The sequence below is a fragment of the Syngnathus leptorhynchus genome, chromosome 2 (genome assembly GCF_054491065.1).
Source record: "Syngnathus leptorhynchus isolate UIUO chromosome 2, UIUO_Slep, whole genome shotgun sequence".
Lineage (NCBI taxonomy): Eukaryota > Metazoa > Chordata > Actinopteri > Syngnathiformes > Syngnathidae > Syngnathus > Syngnathus leptorhynchus.
The window spans coordinates 21,460,652-21,475,147 of NC_141196.1; the positions used below are offsets into that span (position 1 = coordinate 21,460,652).

At 40.4% G+C, this 14,496-nt stretch overlaps 2 protein-coding genes across 3 annotated transcripts; one reads left to right on the forward strand and one right to left on the reverse strand.

The window, feature by feature from the left end:
* The first annotated feature begins 298 nt into the window (after window positions 1-298).
* LOC147061230 (insulin-like) lies at window positions 299-1,629 on the forward strand. Its single transcript, XM_085905046.1, has 2 exons — window positions 299-488; window positions 1,484-1,629. Exons 1-2 carry the CDS (start codon window positions 299-301, stop codon window positions 1,627-1,629), a joined length of 336 nt encoding a protein of 111 aa, XP_085761172.1.
* Window positions 1,630-1,908: 279 nt separating this feature from the next.
* On the reverse strand, window positions 1,909-13,947 carry hmmr (hyaluronan-mediated motility receptor (RHAMM)). 2 transcript variants are annotated; one of them, XM_085906144.1, is made up of 21 exons: window positions 13,767-13,947; window positions 13,118-13,216; window positions 12,965-13,047; window positions 12,789-12,860; window positions 10,370-10,558; window positions 10,145-10,231; window positions 9,926-10,037; window positions 9,794-9,859; window positions 8,873-8,946; window positions 8,733-8,803; window positions 8,280-8,647; window positions 8,056-8,204; window positions 7,730-7,935; window positions 5,433-5,528; window positions 5,213-5,359; window positions 4,432-5,130; window positions 4,277-4,349; window positions 3,357-3,533; window positions 2,375-2,531; window positions 2,139-2,195; window positions 1,909-2,041 (listed from the first exon to the last, which is right to left on the reverse strand). In XM_085906144.1, exons 1-20 carry the CDS (start codon window positions 13,810-13,812, stop codon window positions 2,167-2,169), a joined length of 3,000 nt encoding a protein of 999 aa, XP_085762270.1. In that variant the 5' UTR covers window positions 13,813-13,947; the 3' UTR covers window positions 1,909-2,041; window positions 2,139-2,166. The 2 variants fall into 2 exon arrangements, with proteins under 2 accessions (XP_085762270.1, XP_085762269.1); XM_085906143.1 differs by having other exon boundaries at window positions 1,918-2,195.
* Window positions 13,948-14,496: the final 549 nt, after the last annotated feature.

A 14,496-nucleotide genomic window follows, 5' to 3' on the forward strand; every position in this document is an offset into this window, starting at 1 on the left:
TCCTGATAGCATATATGTGCTGACCTAACCAAATCAAATATGTATTGTCGGTTTTGCGCCACTCACCCTGTGCACTGCAAGCCACTGCTGTAGCACACAAACGATGAATGTGTGAGTCAGTGTGGTAGGTGCAGTGTGAAATTTATTTTCATTTCCTCTTGATGTTTTATTTTTCTAAAATGTGTATCCATTGTAATGTGTAAGTGAACAGTCAAGTGGAAATGTTGGGTTATCTAATAGACTATAAATATGCAGAATTCATCATAAGTTGTGCTTTTTTTCATCAGGTCACCATTCTATGGCCAAGCCATCATGGGTTTTGTCCATCCTGTTTCTGCTGGTACTCTCTGTTCCACTGGTTGCCCCTGGACCTACCCAGCACCTCTGTGGCTCCCACCTTGTGGACGCTCTTTATTTCGTATGTGGAGAGAGGGGCTTTTTCCACAGTCCAAAACGACTTCACAAGAGGGAACTGGAACATTTGCTCAGTAAGGCCATGCAAAATCACCAGAGAAAAAACATTCTTCATCTTTTGTGGATGTGTTAACAAAAAGTGTGGATTGTTTACTTTGATATTTGGTGGTTAGGAGCGAATGCTTCGAGGGTTTGCATCTTCAGTCTACCACTCATCCATGACAAATGTACACCACATTCAATTATATCATTTGTTTACCAAACAAGCATATAACATTTTATTTTGAATGTTAAACAAATCTTTCATGTGCCATGACTATTGTGTTTGTGGAATATGAGTGAAGCATCAAAATGTACCCATTTTCTTCTATCTCTGGGGAGGGCCATTTGGTCCCCTGCGGTCCACTGAAAATGACATCACATTGGCCATGGCAACTGTAATGTCATTTAACAAGTCAATGGAGAAAACATCTTTTAGCCAAAACCACAATTTGCATGAGACAATAATAACCAAACCAATATGACTAATTATGCATATTTTTTTCAATCTAAACATCGACATTAATATTCTATTTATACTTTGACTTTTCTTATTCAAAGTGACTCAGATGAGTGGTAGAACTGCACCATAGCACCCTCTATTGACCAGCCGTCACAGCGTACACAGCAATACTCAGCAGTAGTGCCTTTTTTTACTGATACTTGAACTTCATCATTTACAAACCACTTTAAAATCATGCACCCAGATCAGCATTAGTGTGCAAAGCACACCTATCCTATCTCAATTCAACACAGTGTCAACCAAACATCCTCATTAATTTATTCACAAAACAAACAGCACCTCAAACAATACTGTGATGTTTTCAAGTTTAGATGTGACAGCTTTGATGGACTTTATTGGAGCACTACCATATCCCCCAAATCACTCCCTCAAAGTGATGTGATTACTTAACTATGCTATTAAGGCTCCATCAAAGTGTGATGAGTCCAAATGTATGAAGAAGTTGCGTTTCACACAGGAACAGCAGACATACTTGACTCGCTTATGGGAACTTTCTTTATCTCTAAGGGTTCCTGTCTAAAAAGGCCAGACAAGAGCAGCAGCTGTGGAAGAAATTATCTGGAGGCGATGATTCCAAGGTGAAGAGAGGCATCGTGGAGCAATGCTGTCATAAGCCATGCAGCATTTACCACCTGGAAGGCTACTGCGACTGACCCCTCATACAGATAGAACCCCTTGTGAAAAAAAGGTCCTGAGGTCCATGTTAGGTGATGTACTGGCTGTGTTTGAACGACAGGAAATAAAGCTTCATGACCCATAACCCGAGGCTTCTCTTTGCCAAGATGTGACTTGTTAGGATATTACAGCATGTTCCAGAAACGTGGGTTTCCATCACCATTTCAAAATATGACAGCAATACTCCAGTGCCCTCTGCTGGCCAACCACTGACATGGCCACAACTTTTTAAACATTGAATGAGCCACATTCAGAAGTGTTGAAAGGTGACTTTATTTACAAGATCATCTCACTTGATTTTTGATTGTTAGTAAAAGAAGCATTTGTTGATCATTCCAAATACACATCTTGAGCATTTCTTTGAGAAATACAAGTCCTCTATCCCAATCCCTGTGTAGTAAAGATTATACAACTGCAGTGCTATTGAAACAGTGGCGAATCATACCTAAAAAGATTTTTAAACCTCAACACACACACGCATACGCACCACGAAGCTCAATTATCGCCAAAGTCATCTAGTTGAATCTCTTTGCTGTGTGATTTTCTGCGAGAAACATTTAGATGAAAAAAAAAATCAGTCAATCATATTTTAGTTTTAATTTACAATTATATAATAATTATATATTAGTTTATAGTTAACTATGTTTGGTTCTATGTAATGTAAGGTTCTATGTAATGTAAGGTTCTACTTAAGTAGTACAAGACAAGACATGGGGTGCTCACCTTCTTTCAGAGGTGTTGCGGTCTCAGTGTACCTGTTCTCCTTATTATGTTGGAACGCTTTACTCGGATCAAACCGGCTCCGAGCCGGGGGTTTTGATTTGAGGTGATTTGGATTACTCTTCTGACGGCTCAACTGGGAGCGGAGCTTCAGCACCTCCTACAAAGAGACGCACACAGCAATTGAGGGAAAAGGCAAGAGCAAGGTAAAACTTCAGATGGGTTTTTGTCTTTCAAGTCATTGCATGAAGGCCAACTACGGTCAAATTCCACTGTCTTGAAAGGTACTTTGCGGCACACTCAATATTTCCTCAAAGGAAGGGAAAGCGAGACAAATATTGGCATTTGTGTGATAGAACTATATTAATAATTTATGTCAGAACTAAAATCTCCCCCTGAAAAAAAACAAAACCCCGAAAGAGATGTAACGGTATTTTGGCACCCAACAATACACTTACTGATCCCAACCTTTTGGGCAGAGTGCTTGATTTGAAACATCAGCCTGACTATGTCACGAAAGTAAGAGATCACAATTTCCTCATTGTAAATGATTGTACAGACTATCAATTAAATTCAGGGATGAGAATTTTTCGCAGATTTCCGTGTTTTTTTTCTGTCAAAAGTATCATTTTCGTGCATCGTGTAACTCCGTTGAGAATTCTTTTTTTTTTATATATATGGGGGGAGCGGCCGGCCAGCTGGCCGGGCAACGTTAGCCTCGGGGACTTGTGAGCGTCCCCCCGCCCGCGGCGACGGCATCTTTAGGCACATCTCAAGACAAAATTAGTTAACATGTGAATACGGAAATCGACTTGCCTCTGTAAACCTAACTCACTGGCAGCAGTGATGCGATAACATTGCAACATTGAGTGTATTCATAATATCCTGCAATAGTTTCATTAATTGTGCAGTAGTGCACCCTGACTGGACCAAAAGCCAACCGCAGTCTAAGTGTTGTTGGAATTCAGCTTCCCAGTTGTATTACCTGTTTCAGGTTAAAATTCTCATCCTTTAGCTGCATCACATGTTTAATCTTCTGCTTCTGATTCTGGTGACCCAGTAGACGAGCGTAAGCATCTGCAAGCTTGTTTATTTCTTCCTGGTTTGCTCCATTTTCGTTGATGAGTGCATCTCGTTCAGCAGCAAAGTAATTCAACTGCTCCTGGAGGTGCCACAAAATAAGAATATTGAATGAAACCAAGTGTCTAATTTCTTGGGAGTGTATGAGCATCATTCTATCAATTAAATTTGCTCCTTTTTCACATTACAACTATAATACAATCTATCTTAAGTGCCACAGCCCCGATCCCGCCAGTAACAGTGGTCCCTTGCCACTTTGCGCTTCACCTTTTGCCAATGCACTACTTCGCGGGTTTATGTATGGGAGAAATGCGTTTAAATACACGCCGATAGCGCGGGGCATGCCTGAGCAACGTGCATCACTGCCGACAAGCGCGGGAAGCGTGGCAGCCAGCCTGTCACACACGAGGCAGGACAACCATGTGCAACACGGACTATTTAGGGAACGCGAAGAGGAAAAGGGAGGCTGGATGCCAACAGAGCAGGTGCGCGAGGTGACTGCCGAAGCAGTCAACGTGCTCGCATCGTAGAGGCAAACGGGAATCAGGTGGCAGGCGTGCCTGTGTGCGTCAAAGCAGATGAAACGGCGTGGATTGACTGGCGGCGAACGGCGTCTATATACTAATCAGTTTGCTTGCATGGAGGATGACAAAATTTGGAGAATGACAAGGTGAAATTTAAATGGTTTGGACAATTTTAAATAAACGGTATATCAACAATTAATCGATCATCATTATTGTTTAATTCAGTTGGTTGTTGACAAATCGATTAATTGCTGCACCGGTATTATTTAGTGTTTGTTTATACTGTTTGGAAGAGACTAACCTCGAAGGGTTTAACCTTAGCAAACAGCTCCTCATACTGTGATCTCCAGTGTTCTGTCTCAGAACTTGTAGAACTTTGAAAGAGAAGAAAAGGATATTTGCAAGGTGTAAATAAATGTATTTATTTTCCCTTAAAGGAAAAAAAAAAAAGTCCACCTCTCTGCTTCAATTATTTGTTTTTGGAGTTTCTGTTGCTGCTCCTCCATCTCCCACTGCAGTGTGACCTTTTCCTGAGTCAGCATCTGGACTTGGTGCTGCAGAGCGTGCCATTCGTGTTGTTGTTCTTCCATTTTACACTGCAAAACCTCCACCTTCTCCTCTGTGAGGGCCGTGTGCGCCTGAAGGTTCACACACTCGAGCTGAATTTCATTCAAGCGAGCTTGAAGCCGCCTCTTCTCTGTATCTGCCTCCGTCAATGACTGCTCTGAGAGTTCAACTTGAGCGAAGAGTCGACTTTTTTCTTGATCTAGTCTATTGAGCTCAGTCTGTAGCCTGAGAACCTCTGACCTAAGCTGTTGGTGGTCTTTAATTTCAGCCTCCAGTGTCGTCCTTTTTGCCTCAAGCTCCGTTTGGTATTTAGCTTTTTCCTCTTTTTCTTGTTGCAATTGTTCCATTACGTTCACCTTTTCCCTGCAAACTTCCTCAAGCTGTTTCTTAGCCATTTGTTCTTGATAGTGAAGCTCAGCAAGATGCTGTCCTTTCTGCTCTTCAACTTGCCTCAATGCTTTTTCCTTGCTTTCTGCCTGTCGCTGAAGCTCCTGCTCTAACTGAGAAATCTTCACAGTATGGCTGGCCTCCAAGGCCTGCATCTCCTGAACCTTTTGAGCGAGACAAGCTTGCACCTCCTGCAAATCTCTAAATTAAGATAAGAGAGTGAAATTAATCAAAAAAAGGAAAGGCTCAAATTATTTTTAACAGATGATATAAAGAGGCAAACCCTGAATTCTTCTGTCTTAGTTGGTGCTCCTCATCTTTTTGTTGAATCACTTTATCCATCTCCTCTTTCATCTGTCGGGTCACTCTTTCCATCTTCTCCCCCAATTTTTGATAGCTTTCCTCTGCGCTCCTCAGGGCATCTTTGGTGCTTCAGCAGACAACATAACCGTAAGCTCTTTGGACATTGGAATGCTCGTAGCAAGACAGATTTGACAACTCACCATTCCAGCTCTGTAGACATCTCATCCATTCTCTTCAATGTGCTTGAGTGGGCCTCTTGTAGTTCCGAATGTTCCTCTTTCAACAATGTCAGGTCACTGCTCAGAGGATAGACTATGATTATTTAAGTGTTGAAACTGCTCGGTTTCAGCCATAGTTCTCAGCCCTTATGAAACTAAACAAGTTACATGCTAATGAATAGGTCGCCTTTATGTTTTCATAACTAAGAATAGGCATTTTAACTTAGCTATACGAATAATTCCATCAATGATGAAAAAAACACTCATTCTGTTCTGGATCCTTTTGCTTTGCAGGGTGTGCACATCTACACAGTGTCCAAAATATTTCCTGATCGTTTGTCTTCATTAAGGAAATTGGGAGATAGAAAGGATGGACCAGGCTGTGGGACACTAATGTTATTTATCCTGGGTAACAGATGTGCTGCTCAGCTTGAAGCAGCAGTGTCAGCGGCGGTGAATGTCAAATATGCAGAATTTCAAGAATTTAAACCCACATTGAGTTGAAAATATTAGTTTACTGACGTTAGACATTATAACTGAGAAACGTGTAATTTTGCCTTTTTAAGCCAAATATTCCATCCATTTTCTGTAATGCTTTATCCCCACAAGGGTCGCTGGCGTGCTGGAGCTTATCCCAGCAGTCATCGGCAACACCCTGAACTGGTTGCCAGCGAATCACAGGGCACACATAGACAACCATTCACACTCAATCAGACCTAAGGACAATTTAGAGTGCTCAATTCACCTAGCATGCATGTTTTTGGAATGTGGGAGAAAACCGAGTACCCTGAGGAAACCCAGGCAGACACAAGGAGAAAATGCAAACTCCACACAGGAAGGCTGACCCGGAATCGAACCCTGCATCTCTGCTAATCAGTGTAAAAATGTAGTCAAAACATTCTGTGAGCCGCCTTGAAAGATAGCCAGGATTGCTTTTAGTTGTTCTAAATTCTCCAAATCCAAATTTATAGATTTCTCATTTATTCCTGTGAGGACAAAGCAGTTTGGATAATGGATGGATGGATGGATAGTGAGTGACATTTGAGTAAAAAAACAATTCATTCAGATTTTTCTAGGCCATTATGCTGCCAATTGACAAAAGTATGTCAGGGTAAATGCCCAACGAGGTGAACAATTATCAGGGATTAATGGTCAACAAGGAGGCGTATGTGGCGGGCGGTTGCCTCAGCAAAGTGCCTTAATCCTTGATAATTGAGGACTGCCACAGGGAATTAAGAGTTATACCATGGTCATCTGTCCAAAATCTGTGTTTATTATCATTATACATTTAGCAATTTTGTAACCCCTCAGGCTGGCTACGCAGCACTCTGTTGATCTTTATTGACTGGGTGGTTGGACAAAATTGTAGCATTGTCTCGACATTTTAAACCCATGTTGTTCTCTTTGCGTTGATTTTATCCTTCTCGTCTGCGAGTTAAAATATGTTGTAATTACCAAATAAAGTAAAAGATCAAAGAATCTATAGTGTTTTCAAATCACCAATTCTTATCCCCTGAGTACTTCAAACGTAGTTCCTAGAAAACTTGATTGTCAGGCCGCTTGGCTGTTTATTGCTTGTCTGATTTGGAACAATTAAATGATTGCTTGACAGGCACTACTTGAAATGTTCGAAGGGTGTACATCAGGGTTGCCCACACGTCTTAAGCATTTGAGCAATTAATTCAATGACCAAGCCAAAATGAACTGCCTATAATGAAAGATAAAAAACATGTTTATTTACAAATATATTGACAGTTGTTTATATTTATATTTTATGGTCTATTGGTTCTACCACTCCTTGGTTCAAAAAGCTTTCAAGTTTTGAAGTTGATAAGCTATACATTTGGACTGCGTTGCACCAGTGACATTAATTCTATTAAAAACATAAGCATCTTTCTTATAGGGTTATGGTTAAAACCCAAACTAAAAATGTGCCCATAGATCAAGGAAAGGTTTACTTATGAAGAATGTTTCATCTAGGTTTTCTAGATATCTTTTATCTTTGATTCTCAGCCAAAGCCTCGTTTTCCCTCTCTTGAAATCGGTTAAATGTGTTTTCTCCTGGTGCTGGATTAGTTTGATTGTTTGGTGTCTTATTAGCCCATGCAAGTTGGGCATTTTCTAAATGCAGCATCAATGAGTGGAGAATCTCGCTCATATGTCAAATTTTAGCTCACAACTCAGAACTCAAAGATCCACCAAACCACTGGTCGCGCTCCAAAAGTCAAGGTACCGCTGTATTTTCTCTGACCGTGCATTCAGATTTGATGTTAACTCACCGCTCAAAGTGTTCCCTCAGTTGTTTCTCAATCACATTCTTTTCTTCCTGGCTCTGTTCCCTTGCTTCACCTCCTCTTTGTGCTTGTTCCTCCATGAGAGCCAGCTCTCCCAGCACCTCCTCCAACTCCTCATTCAGCTTATTTCGGCACTCCTCTGACTGCTGCCTTTCTTGCTCAAGCAGCACAGTCAGACAGTCTACCAGAGCCTGAAGGGAGGAAAAAAAAAAAGAATGACCTTGATGAAATGCTTTCAATACATCAGTATGACAGGGAAGATATTTTATAAAGGGAAAGGAAATTCCTTGCAAGTAAATAGAGTGAATGACCCTTTCTTTTGCCAGTTCCTCAGAGAGAAGAGCATGCTCGTGCTGGATCTGAATCTTTTTCTCTTCTTCATCTCGTTTAGTGTCCTTCAGCAGTTGGAGCTCTGTGGTCAACTCCTTTAGTCTCTTGAAGCCCTCTTCTTGAAATGTGTCTAAAAACAACAACAACAACCTTTTTGTTGAATTTTTTTACGGTTGGTTTTACTCATATCGGTGGGTGAGCATACCTTTCTCCTCTGCCAACAGCAAACACTTCTTTTCAAGATGTGCCACATCTTCACTCATCTTCCTCTCTGTTTTCTGGAGCACCTCCCGCAGCAATATCAGTTCAGCCTCCTGCTGACCAACTGTGGCTTGAGAGTCCTGAAGGTCTTGGTTGAGGAGCTTCAATTGCGTCTCCAAGTCACTCAGTGACTTTTGGGACTCCTTAAGCTCTAACGTTTGGCTCATCAACATCCTCTCCACTTCTGATAAAGCCTCCTGAGAGGCCTGCATCTCAAGCTCACATTTCAGCAGATTGTCCTCTTTTTGCCTCAGAGCAACGTCTGTACTTTCAAGCTTTGCTTTGCACTGCTCGAGCTCCTGCTCAAGGTGTCTGCAGAACATGCAACCATTATTTGTGATCTTTTCTTTGACTAAAATTTGACACCCTTTTAGGGAACTCTTACACATTCACTTACTTCATGTTCTGCAGCTCGGAGTTACAGACGTTGCCCTGCTGTGTTGTCTCTTTAAGCTTTAATTGGAGATCCTACAAAAATGAATCTTTAAATTAATGCCCAATACGGATCCTTGAACAACTTTTCTGTTTCATACCCACCTGAATCTGATCATTTGATGCATCCAGATATCCTTGGACAACCTTGATTTCCTCTTGGAGTTCCCTAATCTCAGCTAGGAAAATATCATATTGCAAGGAAGTGGAAAAGAAGAAGTTAGTCAATCAAATGTGATCCATTACAACAACTTGATTAAAAATGCATTTACACTATAGTAACGCTCAGTTTTGAAATATTTCATTTAACAATCTAATGTACAAACAACCTGAGTCCTATGTCTATTTTAAGATGCTATTATGAAGGCAGTGGTTCTTGGCTGTCCACCTACTTTGTGGGCTGAACGCGAACCGTTTGGGTACATTTGAAGGCCCAATGGGATAAAGCACTGCAATTGAGTTATCTCTGCTCGTACTCAGCGAGCCTTTCAGCTTGCATCAAGTAAAAGGCCAGAGATTTAATATTCATTTTCTCAACAACAGACTTGATTAGGAATTAGTTCCCGAAGTGTTGTTCCCGTATAGTATAGTTTAGGTATTTCCCATTACAATGTCCTTTAAGGACTTGTAATACCAGATTCAGTTTATTTCTACTCAAACTTAAAATGCGATTGCCGAATCAAACGCCAGATTTCTTTCTATAGGCAAACGACATGGCGTATCACTCAATAGCGAGTGGTGGGTGAAAGGGGGCGGCCTTGTCAATGACTAGATGTCATTTATTCCTAACATTGCGCTGAGCATTAAATGGCAAACAAGGGGATTATTTTGGCATCTGCGAGACTAGACACAAAAATGGGAACACCAGATATGTATCAAATTGTACAATATTGCTCCTTTCCACATTAATACCTCAATGTGGGATCTTCGGAGGTACACTTAAAAGTATCTTATGAATTGTCTGTCAAATGTACATGGGCTTCAAAAAAAATTCTCGCCTGTGGCCTATAATAGGGATTAACTGACCATGTAACCTGCCATTCTGTTGTGCAAACTCCTCATTTTGGGTTTTCATCACTTCATGGAGGTCCTCTGTGAAAGACAAACCAAACATTAACAGAAAGGAGAACAAGGTGATCTGCTGCTCATCGTCCTTACCCAAGTCATTATTCCTTTCTGTTAAAGCTTTGACAGTGTCCTTGCTAGCTCTGAGATCGGTTTCTGACACCTTGAGCTGACCATCGGAGCTGAGCTGTAGAACACTTAGCTCCTGCACTCAGAAAAAGTCGATATACATCTGAACATTTGAGCTAACAGTTTGTCGTTTTATTGTAATATGACTAGTAATGTAGAGTTGTAATGAGGGGAGTGGGTAACCTTATTTTTGCTGTCCAATTTGTTCCTGGCTTCCATCAACTCCATTGTAAGTGAATTGATCCGCTTTTTCGTTGTGTCAGCTGAAACCTGGGAGGAAACATATTCACTGTCAAAGCGGCGCAAACGAGCTCTAAAACATGAACTATTATGTACTGATGGTGTGACAGTTTAATTTAAAAATAATTTCATTGCATATTAAACAGAAGACTTTTAGGCAGAAGAAACCTTGTTTTTCAAAAAGTCATTGACTTTCTTTAGTTCCGCTTTCTGTCTTTCAAGGGTGGTGATGTTTGCAGTGAGACCGGTCTTTTCCCTGATTGCCGCCAACAGTTTGGCCTCCACCTTTTTAAAATCCTCCTCAAGGGAGAACAACCTTCGATCTTGCTCTCCTCTCTGCTGGACCAGTGAGCGGATCTGCAAGGATATCAATATCACTACAACTGCAAAAATAAATCTCAGCTTTTGAGAGTAGCAGAATAGCCTTCTTTTTCTATTATATTAATTGCAGTGATTGAATTCTGGTAGCTGTCATCCGGGTGAATTTACTTCCAGGGCAATTTGTCTGAATTTCCATATTTTTAACCTTTCGTCAAGAACAAGATTGAGGGACTCACTGATTGCAGTATTAGCTGAATTTTCATATTTTAAAAATTCTGTCAAAAAGATAGCAGGCCATTGTGTGTGTATGTAAGTAAAATTAATACAAACAAATAAACATTATTGCTTTGAAGAATAAGTCAACCACAACATTTTTAAGACTTCAACTTGGGAGTGGCATTCAAAAAATGCAGTGCACGTACTACAGCCACCAGACTACAAACATTTTAGTGTCACTCAACATTGTCATGTGAAGTCAGAGGCCAAAATAAAAACCAATGCTTAAAAATATCACTCATTAACTACACTCCACATTTCAACAAACATTTCACCACTACAATAACATGAGGGACCAAAACTGCCCAAAATAATAAATAAATATGAAATTTAAAAACAAATACCAAAAATAGAATTAGTTAAATTTCATATTATAAATGTGTAAATATACTTACTCACACGCATGCACACATGTAAATGAAAATAGAAACAAAGGTTACGAAATACACACGTAAAATGAAAAAAGTAAAACAAAATTAAAAAAATAACAATTTTAAAAATAAATAAAACATAAATGGGGCGACTCGGTGGAGCACTAGTTAGCACGTCCGCCTCACAGTTAGGAGGATGTGACTTCGATTCCACCTCCGGCACTCTCTGTGTGGAGTTTGCAAGTTCTTCCCGTGCCCGTGTGGGTTTTCTCCGGGCACACCGGTTTCCTCCCGAATCTAAAATACATGCTCGGTAGGCCAATTGAGCACTCCAAATTACCCCTAGGTGTGAGTGTGGATGGTTGTGCCCTCTGACTGGCTGGCAACATGTTCAGCCTAGGATAGGCTCCAGCATGCCCGCGACCCCCATGGGGACAAGTGGCATAGAAAATGGATGGATGATATATTGTATTGTATCATTATACTGTATTATATTAAATTACATTACATTATATCATATTATATTATGTTACGATATGATAAAATATATGGTTAGGCTCCAGCACGCCCCCGACCCTCGTGGGGACAAGCGGTATAGAAAATGGATGGATAAAACATAAATGTGGAAATTAATACAAAAATAAATCCATAAATTAAATATCAATCAATATGAAATACAGAAGAAAATGTTTTTTTTTTTAAATACGGGGGCGTCGTAAGTGTATCTTTTTGGATAAATGAGAATGTCGCATTGACTCATCACCCAGTGCAGTGTAGTCAGCACACAAATGAGCATTATTGGACATAATATTATGGCTATGAAGTGTGAATTTTTTAAACTTTTGCGAGTGTTGTGACTGCTGTATTGGCTTGTTGAGATATGATTTTCTTTTTTACAGATTCATTAAAAAAAACGTATTTTTGTCAATTCCACACAAATATATGAATTAAAGAAATGATCATTGACTGTTACAATATTTTGCCATTTAATATTTGGGTAATTTTTAAACAGAAAAATGTGCAAAAAAATAAGTGACTAAAGGCTTAAACCTTTAGGAAATTATGAAACTAAAATAAAATAAATCAATTTATGAATGAGTTCAGAAATACCTCTGGTATTGCACTTGTTGCTGCAAATTGACGGTAGGTTATTGTGTGGGTGAAAAAACTTTAAACCCTTCACAATGCAACAGAAGCTGGACAAACGAAGCACGCGTTTTCAGGCACACACAAGAAATAGAAGATGAGAAAATTTTTTTGAGAGACATGTCACTGAAGTGTCCATGCGGAGGCCACAACGCATCACTTCCACAGTCAGTGTTGGTGGACAACATTCTGCACCACTCAAACCATTTCATTTTATGAGATACCAAAAGAATAATCGGCCAGATTTGGCTGGGCCCGACTCAAGATTTTACCTTTTGGCTAAGGTTGGACTTGGTAGCTTCGACTGCTAATGAATAAGCAGAGCTGCGTTACATCAACTTTAAAGCCACCAGCTCTTAATATGTGTAATAATCTATGTTGCGACCATAACATAAATATGGACAATCCATAACAGTTGGCAGCTCTGTGTGATATTGCATTGCAGAAATATATTTATCTATTTCAAAATGCACCTCTTTCTCCAATAATCGACGCTGTTTCATTTCCAAGGAATGTTCTCTCTTTTTTGTACTTGACGCCCCAACCTGTAAGACATTCAAAATGCCAAATATGTTAGATGGACTCAACTCAATCCATCCCATATTATTACTATATAATTTACTTTATTCTAAACGCATATGTAATTTACCATTCCATCAACAGATACTGTTCTTCTTACTGGAGATATCAGTAGAATTCTTGAGGGTGACGATGGAGGCACTGAACACCCAGCTGAAGAAAACAATCATGTTACAGGAATGTTGTTGCAGTTATGTGCCGGTCAGAGTAACTTGTTACTAACCCGCCTTGGCATGTTTGAAGCGATCTGATTTTTCAAAGGAAGCAGGTCCCTTCGGTTCTTCAGGTTTGATGTCATAGATGCCTGGCGCTGGGGCGCAACCTTGGGTAAAAGTATATTTTCATAGTCTACAGCATTTCCGTGGTAATAATACAGCTATACGTATAGTGTAATTGTGCTTTTTGCATACAAGTCATTCCAAAGGCGGACATTTTCCACACCCTAAAAGAAATGTTAAACAACTTTCAAAATCCAGAAAAGTGCACTTGTATAAACTATAGTCGTCGTGAGATAACATGCAGCTGGCTGCAGTGAAATTGTAAAAAAATATACAAAACGGTTAAATTGATCTCGCCGGGGGTTAGCGCCCCAAAATCTGACCCTAGAATCAACCAAAATAACGCACGCACGCACGCACGCACGCACACTAAAGGTTCGGTAAATGACATATTTTTCCAAATATGTCAGAATTATGTGGTATCGCGGGTATATAAATGTTGCAAGTAGCTTTAAGCATTTCTGGGGCGCTTAGACGACTCTGTCCGTTGTCACGTCTCTACAGTCCTGCATGCATTATGTTGTTGCAAATCCACATTGTTAAGAAATATACTCGCTTTGGCCGATTACAAACACGTTACTTGATTTTACTTACCAACAGCTTCGTTGAACCTTTTCAAAGGAGCTCTCGGGAAAGACATAACGAATCTAAAGATTTAGATTGTGTTTCACGAGTCGTGGTCCAAACGTTAAGCGCAGCTCACAATGCCAGCAGTAAACAGCTAGCGACGTTTCAGCGCTGAAATTTCAAAATTACGTCACGTACGCATTTCCGGGTATTGGACCAATGAATGTTGAGTGTCCCAGGATTACGCAACCTATGGCGTCTTTACCTCGTGCAGAGCGATGACATCAACCACAAAAGTAACACCATACAGCTAAAGTTATACAGTATAATATAATATAATATAATATAATATAATATAATATAATATAATATAATATAATATAATATAATATAATATAATAATATAAGCATGAAACCGGAGTGCCTGGAGAAAACCCACGCGGGCACGGGGAGAGGATGCGAACTCCACACAGGGAGGGTCAAAGGTGGAATATAACCGGCACCCTCCTATAACATGCATGGTAGGCTGATTGAGCGCGAGTATGGATGGTTGTTCGTCTTTGTGTCCCCTGCGATTAGCTGGCAACCAGTTCAGGGTGTCCCTGCTAACCCTGCTGCCTGATGGACTGCTGGGATGGCCTTCAGCACGCCCGCGACCCCCGTGGGGACAAGCAGTATGGATGGATGGATGGATGGATGGATGGATGGATGGATGGATGGATGGATGGATGGATGGATGGATGGATGGATGGATGGA

Bases quoted from the DNA above. Each gene is read 5' to 3' on its own strand.
- hmmr (XM_085906144.1), bottom strand. From the start codon at position 13,812: ATGTCTTTCCCGAGAGCTCCTTTGAAAAGGTTCAACGAAGCTGTTG. The intron at 13,048-13,117 runs GTTAGTAACAAG...TGTTTTCTTCAG, and splicing joins CTTCAAACATGCCAAGGCGG to CTGGGTGTTCAGTGCCTCCA. The intron at 5,360-5,432 runs GTGAGTTGTCAA...TGTCTGCTGAAG, and splicing joins ATGTCTACAGAGCTGGAATG to CACCAAAGATGCCCTGAGGA.
- LOC147061230 (XM_085905046.1), top strand. From the start codon at position 299: ATGGCCAAGCCATCATGGGTTTTGTCCATCCTGTTTCTGCTGGTACTC. The intron at 489-1,483 runs GTAAGGCCATGC...TTTATCTCTAAG, and splicing joins GGAACTGGAACATTTGCTCA to GGTTCCTGTCTAAAAAGGCC.